Raw genomic sequence first — 12,408 nt, 5'->3', positions numbered from 1 at the left:
GATGGGTAGTGTAACTTGGTCTCATTCAGTAGCAAGTACCTGACAATTTTTATGTGTGCATAGTACTACAATTACAGTTTCTCTCTTCATAGATTATTGAGACTTTGAGTCTTCTATTAAACCATTCATAATCATTTTAAGACAAATGACACCAAGTGTATGGGCATCTTTTTAAAAAGCAGGGCAAGGAAAAAAATGTTTGTAACAAAATAATCTTTTCCAGATGAAGGGAATGAGACAGAGATTCAGCCACAACAGAACAGTCAACTAATATGGAAACAAGGACGACAGCTGCTAAGACAGTAAGTGTTGAAAAAAAGCCCTTGAATAACAGATGCGAGAGAGAGAATCTGGTAATGAAATGTGATGATGATGGTATTTAGACTTTTTCTGTTGGATTTTATTTCAAGAAAAGTTAGTATGTATGATGAAGTTCATACAGCTTCTGCCTTGCTTCTCTTGGGTTTTTGAAAAAGTTTAATATTTCTGAACTTCAGATGAGAAGCTGTATCAAATCACAGGCACCTAATATCCTCTGCTTATCTTTTACTGGGTAAAAACAGTCTTCTTGGGAGAACAGTGAATCACAAGATTTTGCAATTCTTTTTGCAAGTAAAAAGCAGCACATACACATAATTCTGTTAAGAACTATGTAAACAAACAAAAAAAAGGTGTTGTAGAGGGATAGCTTTTGTTTTGACCTGCTCAAAGTGCAGGAAAGACTAATATTAAGAAGTTTAAACCAGAAGTTTTCTACTTCTCAGATCATTGCAATGAAGCAAAGATCTGTTAATCTAAATTAGTTTCTGAATTGTAGTTGTAATGAGTTAATTAATTTCCAAGATATTTGGCCATATTTTTTTTGCCTTAGTGTTGCAGGCCTTGGTTTTCATTGAAGAGGTCTCTTAAAAACTTCTCATCAGGATGTGTTTATCTGTCGTCATGCATTTGGTTCATCCCCTATGCTGATAGTTAGATTCTAAGGTTTTCTAATTAGTTAAAAAAACTTTTACTTTCTGATTATTTTTTTTTATGTGTGTTGCGGAGGATTAAATAATAGAGGAGAGAAACAGTAAGGAGCCTATATTAAAGGACCTTTTTCCAAGGAATTATACAAAAGTTAAATTTCTTCTTTGGATGACTCGTACATGCTTTTCTGATGCAAGAGCTCCAATCTTTGCATATATGTCGAATAATTGTAAATAAAGTGGTCTTGACTCGGATCAGTAATTCAAGTAATTCCTCAGCGCAGTGCAGAAATAAGTGACGCAGTGCTGAAGTTACTGACGACCTCTGTGTTCCATAGGTGGCTTGTATGGTTTTTGTATAGCCAACAGCTAGTATTTATCTCCTAAGGTAGTTGTGTGGAGGATAGTTGGAGGAGAATGCTCTTGCAGGAGAAATGCATGTCCTTGATTTCTAACAACTGTTACTGTAAAATAGCATTTCCACTCTTTAGAGTCCTCTAGACCATTAACCATTTAAGCAGTCCAGTGCTCCTGAGAATATGATTCTGTTAACTCCATATTCTAGAGGGAAGGACAGAGACCAACTTTTATTCCTTTACTTTTTAAAGAAACTTTTGGTTTTGAATCCTTTTTTCCCCAGAGGTGATAATGGCATACTGATGAAAGAGCCAACTTTGCATCTTGAGGTTTTCATACAAGCTAGTCCAGATTCCTGTTGCCCAGCCCTTATATGCATGACAAATTAATATTTTGCAGATTTGTTGCAGAATAAGGAAAAGGGGGAAAGAAATTATCAAACCTAGAGTGTTATTTATAACAACTCATTAGTAACTGCAGCTACTGTATTTGGTTTTATTTCTTCGATTTTTCTAGACTTCTGTTAATGGTTACATAAGGAATGTGTCTGATACTTGTTGTAAGACTTCGTGTGCAGTTTCCATGTGTTGAAGAGTAAAATGGCCATGATTTTTTTTTAATAAGGCAGTTGTAAATATTTTAATTGAAAATGCTTTTCCATCCATTTTAGTAAATGAATGAATAACGTATTGTATAACCTCTGACTGCTCTTTGATTTTTTTTCTCTGTGACTCTAGAGGCTGGTACTGCAAGAGGCGATCCCTCTGCAGCTGGTACAGGATGATTTATAAGCATGTTTCATTAACACAGCACCATAGTTTGCTGAGCTAGATGAAGATGAGTTTAGGGAGAAGTTGTCATTTACTATTTTGAATTAGTGAGGTGTGCATGGAAGATTAGCATGAATTCTGTTTCGACAGGTATCTACAAGAAGTGGGCTACACCGACACAATATTGGATGTGAAGTCAAAACGAGTGCGAGCTTTACTAGGCCTCTCAAGTGATGCTTCAGAGAAGGAAAACAGAAATCAAGAGCCAATGGTAAATGGCACAGAGGGCCAGGTTAAAGAAAATACAATGATTGGGTAAGCATCAAGATGAAGTGTTATCTTTCTTCATAAATGCACTTTATGGTGTAAAACAAATTTTTGTATATTGAGGGGCTTTCAGGATTTTTTCCTTAGTTGGAGATTAGAGCAATTCTAATGAATTTCATTTCATTAAGCAATAAGTATGGAAGTAACTTTTAAGAATCATAGCTTAAATGTATTATAAGTTTTGTTTTTTTTTCAATTGGATGGCAGCTCAAAGTCAAACCAAAACTTTGAGATACGAGTGCTAAGTGGTTAGAGGTCAGCATTGTTTCAAGTTAATAGTTTGTTCATATTGCTGGAAACTTTGCTGTATAGATTACAGGCTTTGCTCTTCTGGTCTGTGCTGACTATGATGTGGAAATCTATATGAGATACAGGATTTTTTTTACTGGATCTGAAAATCAAATTCTGCTAAGTTTTTGATTTTCCACTAATGGATATATATATGTAAATACAACTGAAACATAAGGTATTAATTTCTGTCTTTCAATACTGTGAAAAATTCCTAATGCTATGAAGTCAGTCAAGGAGAGTAAAAGCTTGTGGTGCTTAGTTTTGCCGTTAAGTAATGTTGAAAACAGAAGAGGCTTTTTAAAATTTTCTTCTCTTTTCTATGCAGAGGTTTTTTTTTTTTTGTTTTGCTTGTGTTTTTAAAAAGTAAGTTAAATATGAAACTTAACTGTAGAGGCTTCAGGACAAGGATCAATTTATTCTTGTTTAAGGTACTGTAGTTGTAAAACTTGAAAAATAAAGAAAATGATGCAGAATTGTTTGTGTGAGCAATACATGAGGTAGCTTTTCCCAGTAGTTCATGCTGCATTGGTAAGCAAATTTCCCTAAAAAATTCTCCCTCTCTTTGCCTTTTCTATAGTGATTTCAGAAAAATTGAGACTTTTATTTTTCTAAGCTCTAATACTGTTATGTGACACATTCTGTCTTTTAAAAGGCATTTGTAAAATTGCATTATGCCCAGGAGATAGATGGAGCAACTTAAGGCCAACAAGTTATGTAAGGGCAGAAGTTCATTGTTATGTAATTAAATTAAATGCTGTGAGGTGGAAAATTTAAATGTGTTAAAGAACCCGCAAGCTACTAAAATACATCGTACATCCATATAGTTGACAAGCCTTGTGGTTTATGTGCAGCAGCTTTGTTTCTGAAGAACAAGGAATGCTTGATAGATTACAGTGACAATTTTAGTTCGATTTCTGGTGAAGGAGTCACTTCTCAGGCAAAGTGGATAAATAAAGCACCTTTTCTTGTACTTTAAAATTTTTTAAAATGTGTTTACTTCAATTGTGAAATGGACATATTTATAAGACAGTTACACAGTGGATGAAATGGTTGGACAGTGATTTTGATATAGCAGTTTGGGATAAATTTGTGTTTATTTTCTATCTACTTGCTTTCTGCATAATCTGATAGTAGATGAAACACTTTATAATCTACCCTATGACAGTATATTCACTGATAAGGAAAAATGAGTTCCCTTCTGTTGTGGCTCTGCAAACTTGTCAACTGCAAGGCTGGTCAGGCAGCATGCTTTGAGAAAATGGTTTTGTTTCATTTGTGCTGCATAATCTGACAGGCTGTGTTAGAAAGCTTAGGGGAGCACTTTGATACATGATGTGCAGGAAGTGACTCCATGGTTTTACAGTGGAAGAATATTCCATGGATCTCATTTAACATAATCACATCCGTGTTCGTGAGTGATTTTGAGATTGTGACTGTCCAGGGAGATCTCCCTCACTGAGATGAAAAAATTGGGATTATATTAAAATTCCTTAGTCAATCTGAGTACACGACTAGCTTTCAATGCTATGATTCTTCTGAGTGTTTCCAGTATGGTTTCAGAACATCTCTTTCAATTTTCTGTGCAGGAAGCATTGTGTGGCTTTCCTCCTGGCAGAGGCTGCCTTGTTGTTTAGCAGTTATTTAATATTGTGCTACTAGATACTGTAAAATGTTACACTTCACTGTTTCTGTTGCATGGGACATCACTCACCCTTTCCCAACTGCATTGCTTCTGAGATTTCCAACTGCAGCTTGGTGGCAGATGGGAAATGAGAAATTAGATGAGATGTTGCTCTTAATTAGCTCATACTTTCCTGTTATTTGCCTCACCTATTGTCAGCATTATTTCAGCATGTATGGAACAGCTTCTTTTTTAAGAGTCTTAGCAGTGGGTAGGCAACTTCAGATTTTAGGCACGTGCATCTTACTCCTGATCCCAGTCAGAATTGTTATTCAGTGTTTCAACATTTGATTCAACACTCTTCTACCCAGTTTGCAGAACGGGGAAAAATTTAGGTGGCTCAGCTAAATTGTTTCTCACGGTTGAGGTAGGGGCACTCTTTGAAGGACCCTCACTAGTGCTAGGCTGCTTACTGGGAGACCATGAAGATTGGTAGCATCTTTTAGCAGCTTCATGTTATGGATATTATACATGTAAGGTGAGAAGAAGACTGGAGCTGCAGCAAGCTTATGTGGTTGGAAGGAGTGCAATGAGCAAGTGCTCACAGTTTGATAGTGGTAGAGGAAGGGAGTTACAGTGAGAGACTGGAAGAACAAGCAACCTTAGTGCAAGTGTGTGTTTGCTAGGACTACTAGATATTATGACAATTGCAAACTACAATGCAGAGGAAAGACGCTCAGCAAGTGTACAGATGCAGTGAAAGTCTTGGCAGGAGAAAGCTTTACTGTCACCACATAAGCCTGTGAACTGCTCAGGGTAATGCAGTTTGACAAGTTTTGTAGTTCAAAATATTTAACAAACATTTATGTCAAATATTTGCTAGCAAATGTGAAGGCTTGTGGTCAACCTGGAGATCTTTAGTTACATTTGAAGAGCGGAGTACTGGACAAAATGTAACTTAGGGAAATGAATCAGTCTTAACAATGAATACCTCTGTTAAAATGTGAAAACACAGCTCATAGAGCACATGATATGTTTGATCTTGAAAGAACTCCATAATATCATGGACCCAGGTGAGACTGCAGATTTTAAGTTTCATTTTTAGAAAAATATTTACATGGAAGAATGCAAGAGGTTGAGTATGGGAATTGAATAAAGAGAAAGCTTGTGGGTGAGAAACAATGAGTACAAATCAATAGAAGTTTGGAAAGAGTGTAGGGGAATGTCATGAAGATAATCTTGGATACAGGGAGAAACAGCACAGTGAAAAACAGAAGGAAAATTGATACAGTGATGCATTTAAGGAACAGGAAAATGGAAGGCACATTAGCTTTACGTTTCCTAGAATTTTCCCTGTACAGCAATATAAATTGCAGGAAGAACAGATTAGCTAAACTGCTGTCTGTATAACTGGACATTCATGTAATAAATCCCCTAAAAAGTAGGAAAACCCCCCAACAACGGTATTTGACACTTTTACACTGCAATAGGATTCCCTCCTTGGGAGAAGAGAAAATGTAAGGGAAACTGGAAACAAAACTTCCTTTCTGTTTTAACTATAGTATTGATCAGCCGATACTTTCTTAGCAAAATGGAAGTGGTAGAGAAAAAAACAAATTGGTACTGAGAGAAATTCCAGTAAAAGAATGGAGAAGCATATGTACTTCTCAATGGTTTGATTTTAGCACAGTTTTTGGGTAAGCCCATTAGTCTACATATAATACTTGTGACTGCTAGTCAGCCTGCTTCAGCAGTGCCTCTGATCTGCATCTGACAACAGCAGACACCCACACTGGCATTTTTCCCCTAAGCCCAGGATATGTGAAGTATATACTTTGTGGTGGGTAGGGAGGATACTACTCCTCAGCTCACTACATCTTTTACAAATGTTTATGGGTTGTCTGTTATACCAAATCTTGTGTGTTATAGCAGTTACATCTTGTTTGTTGTAGCCATTCAACAGCCAGATCCTGGACACTCACTACTGTGATATGGACAGGAAGTAGAGCCTTTACATGGGAAAGGCTGATGAGAATGTTTGTGGTGAATATTGTGAAGCTGATGCTGTTTTGGTATGTAGAATCACACAGTATTTTGCAATGCAGTGCAAATACTTAAGGCAGTAATATTTATTTGCAGCAGACAATATGTAACATGAATTTTGCTAGCCTCCAGGTATTTTAGAAAATTGCCATCTGGTCCCTCATACCTCTCAGCTTACTTTTATGTGTCTTAGGGAGTTGCAGGTACCTCAGTGAACTCTCCTCAGCTGTTCATTTTTTTCTTATTTTGGTACAATGATGAGCAAAACTCTGTTGTCTAAAAGTCTTTTAAAGGAAAATCAGTTTCCTATTATTAGATGAAGCAGTCTCAGCCTTTATGTGTTACTAGCTGCTATGTCTGTGGCCAAACTTGTATTCTTATGTTGACTATTTATTTGCTAATGTACAGATCCTCTTGAAAACCTTAGCACTCAAGACATCATGTGGATTTTGAATGCACCCTGCGAGATTTTGATTCCATAAATGAAATGTTAATATGAAAACCTGGGATAGATATAGTCGTGTTTCCACTTATTTCATGGAATTTAAAAGGGAATCTGTTTTCAGTTTCTTCAATCAGCTCACTTGCATTACAAAAGATAAGTACCACTTGGCATGATACTCAAAAATAGATACTAAAATAATAACTTTATAATAATGGTTGAAATTCTTAACACCTGCAGTGAGAGGATTCAGTGTTTTTCCCCAACAAACTGCAACAAGTGAGAGCTGCCTGCAAATGTCACTTGTAGCCTTGAAAACATGAGAGTATTTAAGTATCTTTGGTTCACTTATTACCTCAGTTTTTAATAGCTTCTTCTTACTGACTGAAAGCCAAACAGTCAAATTAGTTTACCTTCTTGAAGATGTGTATTTAACTACTATTTTATACAAGTGGAAGCTAATATAATAAAGGGATAGAACTGAAAAAGAATGAGGGTTTACCAAGCATGCATGTATATACCCATATATGTCAAAATATATGGATGTATGTATATATCAAACCAATACAGATTAATTGTCTGAGTTCTTGCGAAGGGTTTGATCATTAAAACTGTGTTCAAATAATCAATAGAAACTTTTTAAAGAAAAATGATCCTGAATGATGTATCAGTCTCTCTCTGAAACTGATCTCCAGCCCTTTTTTTCTGTTGAACCACATGTGGCTTCCACTGCGTACACTTTACTTGCGCAAAAAGGCATCCAACCTCAACATTTGAGAGCAAATCCAAAGACCTTTTCAAAAATTAAAATGACACATTTTGAAGACCGTATCTTTCTGATATACAACAGATCATTCCAACTGCCACTTCAGTGAATGAACATTTTTCTATACCAGAAGGCCTTGAATAACTTTTGCACCTCTAAAACCTATTAACATTGGCCCATGTAATGAAAATGATGCATACTGACTGTTGAGTGTTGTGTGTTGACTAGCTTATAAAATGGTTTATTTGGGAGAATATCTCTGAATTTTAACAACTTGAGATAACACCTGCCATGAAAAAGATTTCCAAAACTGCATACAAGACAAAAATACTGAATTAAAAAAAGGAAAAAAAAAATCCAAAATCTACTTGCCTTCTTCCCTTCACTGATGTTTTTTCCCACTGTTTTACTATTTGTCCCTGCCTTCATCTTGCAGTGACCTAACAGCCATTTCAAAGATACCTGACTTAGGCCAGACCTGGTCACTTTCAATGGATGCATTAAAGCAGGGAAAAAAAAAAAAAAACCAACAAAAAAACCAGTAAATAAATTGGGGGTTTTGTGAAGAAAGTACCAATGGAGAACTCTTTCATCTCATTGGCACAGATCTATGGCATATGGATTTGAGGACTGCTTCTTGGAAACACCATATAAGGCTCATAGTTTTGTACTATGGAATAGTGAGAAAGAGGCAGAGAAGTTGTGCAGTGAGAGAGAGAGATGTAAAGAGAGGGGAGGTGAATGAAGAAATAACTTACAAGAGTTACTTAATTCTTTAAACCTAGGATTTATTTTTAAGTTTTATTCTTTAAAAAGCTTTTTTATTTGACATATTAGAGTTTTCCGACTAGATTTGGCAAGAGATGTGGCCTTTCCTTTTTAAATGGCATTCCTTCTTGATTCCAATTTATGTCCAAACCATTTTGTAAGTGTTGCTTACCAGTTGTAGTATGTATTGCACTGGTTCTGGCATTGTGTGATGTGAATTCATTAAGAGATTTCAAAGGTTGTGACAGACTGTCTACCCTTCCCCATGTTCCTTGTGTAAATTTTGATGACTGTAATGGTTTCCAGTTTTGTTAAGTACTAGTTTGATATTTTCAGTGCTGCAGTATGAAGGGTTTTGCATAGCACTGAATATTTAAAAAATTATTCTTAAAGACAGTCCTTATAGAAAGGAGTACGTTTGAATTTACATGCATTTATTTACTGCATCCATTTTAAAAGAAATCAACTAGCCACATTGAAAAAACTATGTTAAAACATAAAATAACTAAATTCTATGGGGCATTAATAGAACTTAGGACCTCACAGTAACACATTTTGATAGCGGGAGGGACAAGGGGCAGTGAGTACAAGCTAGAACATAAGAAGTTCCAAAGAAACATAAGGGCCAGCTGGATTTTTATACCAAATACTTGTCTTGAGCCATGTCACTATAGAACAGAAAATTAAGAGTTGGCTGTATTACCTTCTGTGGTCCAATGAGATCCACATATGTTTTAAATACTACACAAGGAATATCTACAAATAATATTTCTTAGATTTCATGGGAAGATATTAATTTTAGTCTTAAAGGGGACAAGGGATTAAGACAAATTTGAGTACTTGAACAGCCTGTAAAATGCAAGTTAGGATGAGATTTTCAGGGCCATCACAGCTGCAGAAAATTCTGGCAACTTATCCTGAGGAGGAAAATACTCATGTGTTTTCAGATTTTTGTTTCTTTAAGGGAGGTAAGTACTTCAGTTACCAGCCCATTTGTAACACTAATTTTGTGTTTTAAACAGAAAAAAAATGTTTTATCATTGGGGATCACAGTTTCCTGTGTCAAGAGTAATATTCATAAAATCTGCACACTTCCCATCCATTAGTTGTAAGATGGAAAATGCAGCAGCATTAGTGTAGATGTACTTCACTTTCTGGCACTACTTACTGTACTTCTTATGCTTGTGACAAGCATTTAGTCCTATTGTACTTAATCACGTGCAGATGCAAGTAGCAGGTAGTCTCTCTGCCCTAAGACTTTCCTGTCTAATTGTAAAAGGGTACTGGAGAGGAGAATGTAATACCCAGAGTGAATGTCCGATAGACGGTTATATTGGTTAAATGATTAAATTTTTAGGGTTGTTTTAGGTTTGCTTAGGAAATGGTAAGTCAATTGGGATGACTCCCTCAAGGAAAGAAGGTAAGATTAGGTGCTGGGGAGAAAACTGTGCAAGGATAGTGTTGCAAAGTATAGTTAAGGAAGGAGCAATGGGAAGAAGGCTCAGAGAAGCAACTGAGTAGCACAGGGTTGAGGAAATCTTACCAAAATCAGGGTTGGTCTCTGCTTTGGCAGCTCCTGCCATCTGGAGTTTATGGCTTCTTGTTCCCTGTCAGTTTTTCTTCAGACAATATATCTGGGAAAGAAGGAAGAAGCAAAACCGAAGTTCTTGCAATTTGAAAATTATATTCTCCCTTCCATACGTTTTGATCAAGGACAGTACAGTGAAGAGGAATTTTTGAGACCTTTTTGTTTTTTTCGGTCTTCCTTTATTTGCAAGGATAACCTTGACCTAGTCCAGCCTCACTCGTGCCTGTAACACATGTTCATGTATCAGTCACTGCCTTTGGACCTCCCTTCTATTGTTTTCACTCATTAATTTTTTTAAAAAGTGTTCTAGGTTATGTGTGCCTTGGAAATGTTTGGTTGTGTTTCTTTTTCTAAAATGGAATTTCAAGTAATTTATTATACTACGCTATCTCTGAATATAGTTTTGCCTCTTAAATTGCTTTGAGAATGACCCCATAAGAGAAACAAACTAAACAGATGTAAAGTAATGAAACAAGCAATTTTCAAATTGCCATCAAAGTATGTAACATAAATTAGCTAAGGCTAGACACTTTTTAAAGTATATTTTACAGTGTTCCTAAGTGGTCATGCTGAGAGTAGTATTCAAAGTACGTTGTGTTTGTGCTGCTAAAGGATTAAAAAATACCTAAATGAAAACCAGCTAAATTATTGAGTTACTTTTGTTTTGATGCTAAAGTGTATTGGACTAAAGTATGGCCAATAAACATGTTGTCAGCTTTAAGCTTCTTTTCCCTGTAGAACCTTTCAATGGTTTAAATGTTCTGTCACTTCTTCATTCTATCACTTTTGTCATTCTTATGAATCCTTACTTGGAAGTTTGGCCTTAGCACAAATAATCTTCTGTGGTACTATGCTGACTTAGTACATTTTTGTACTGTGCAGGAGTTTTGAAATACATGATAAACTACCATGTTTTACAATGCATGAGATGCCTTTTACCCCACTGTGTAAATGGAGATACACAGTTATGTATGTATCCTACCCACTAAAGTGTGTAATACAGTGGTAGTTGAATTCAGACCAACTACTTAAAAAAGATAGAACCTTCTCTTTTGGTGGTCACTTTGCACTTCAATGTGAGAGATACTTATACCTGTAGAAGATACAAGTCTCTTAATAACAAGTTCTGTTGATTAAAATCTTATGTTTTATGTTTGGTATTAGTTCATATATTACTATTTACTGTAGCATGTCTTATGGCTGCTAATATCCGTTAGCAGCCATGATATTTTTACACTGCAAAATATGGAGGGAAAGGAGAAATATGATTGTGTTTGGATGATTTAGTCCACAAGAAGTTGACTAGGACACACAAAATTTGCTGAAAATTGAGAAATTAATGCAGTGAAGCATGCAACAAGTTTTGTCTTAACAAGATTTGTGAATTGAAAACAGCAATATAACAATACTATAGGATTTCTGTGAAAGTGTACATTATTACTACAAATTTGCGAAGTGTTGCACTCTGCCAAAGTAGTGATTACTTAAGGAAAAAGAAAAATTTACAGGGTGCTTTTAGGTTTATCATAGAAACAAGAGGGTCAAAATATTGCAGGAAGCAAAGCAAATTTGAAGCATGATTGAGATTGTTCCTTCCACTTTCTCATATCTTATCTTAGATAAGAACATTCTCAGTGACATCAGTGACCATGAAAACAAACTGTACATCGTGGTAGATTGTGGTGCTATATATGTGGAATTTCTAATCACAAGAGAAATCTTGATTGGTACTTTTGGGCCGTAAAGATGAATAAATGGAAAAAAAAAAAGAGTAAAATAAATTGTCTTAATGAGATGCAGACATACTAGGGCTATGAAGAAACCACTCCTGCTAATTGTTGTCATGTAAGCATATAACTATTTGAAGAGAAACTACATGAAGAAAGAAGAAATGTGCTGCTTATCACGCCTTATAACATATCAGATCTTTTGCCCTTGGATGTTTCCTGTAATAAACGTTTGAAAAGTGATGTGAAAAAACACTGGAATAGGTGGGTGGACAGATAATCAGGTGTTTACACTGCAGGGAGGAGGGCTTTACTATGTAGGTGTGTTAGTTGATTGAACCTTCTCAAACTGATCATATGAGAAGGTACTTGGAGATAGTAAGGGTGACTGTACAAGAGAATTCTGAAAAGAGAAAGAAACTTCTGTTGCTTCAGTGGTTGTGAAAACCAAGATGACGTGCATTTAGTGATGAACTATGCGAAACAGACGACTGATTAAAGGTAAGGAAACAATAAAGCTTGTATTTAGTGCTGTAAAGAATGTACAAGGTTTCACTGGAAGTGATCATTACAATTCGAAGAGAGTAGTTTTTTCCTCACCACTTCATCTTTGAGGGATTGATGGACGAGTGTCTTCTGCATTGAAAACATGGCATGGTACCTGTTGTTAATTTTAGGACTGCTTTAATTGTACTTTAATCAGAATTTTGTTAATGGTTACAGTTCTGCTTCTTGGATTC

The 12,408-nt window shown here is 35.8% G+C and overlaps 1 protein-coding gene across 4 annotated transcripts in view; it reads left to right on the top strand.

Moving 5' to 3' along the window:
• The window catches only part of STRN (striatin), a 73,805-nt gene that overhangs the window by 25,546 nt on the left and 35,851 nt on the right, over nt 1-12,408 (top strand). For all 4 annotated transcript variants that reach the window (XM_061991138.1, XM_061991137.1, XM_061991139.1 and 1 more), the window contains exons 4-5: nt 224-302; nt 2,246-2,410. In XM_061991138.1, coding sequence (XP_061847122.1) covers nt 224-302; nt 2,246-2,410 — 244 coding nt within the window. The remainder of the gene's footprint in view (nt 1-223; nt 303-2,245; nt 2,411-12,408) is intronic.

The sequence above is a fragment of the Colius striatus genome, chromosome 2 (assembly GCF_028858725.1).
Source record: "Colius striatus isolate bColStr4 chromosome 2, bColStr4.1.hap1, whole genome shotgun sequence".
Lineage (NCBI taxonomy): Eukaryota > Metazoa > Chordata > Aves > Coliiformes > Coliidae > Colius > Colius striatus.
This window is presented reverse-complemented; position numbering and strand designations above follow the sequence as displayed.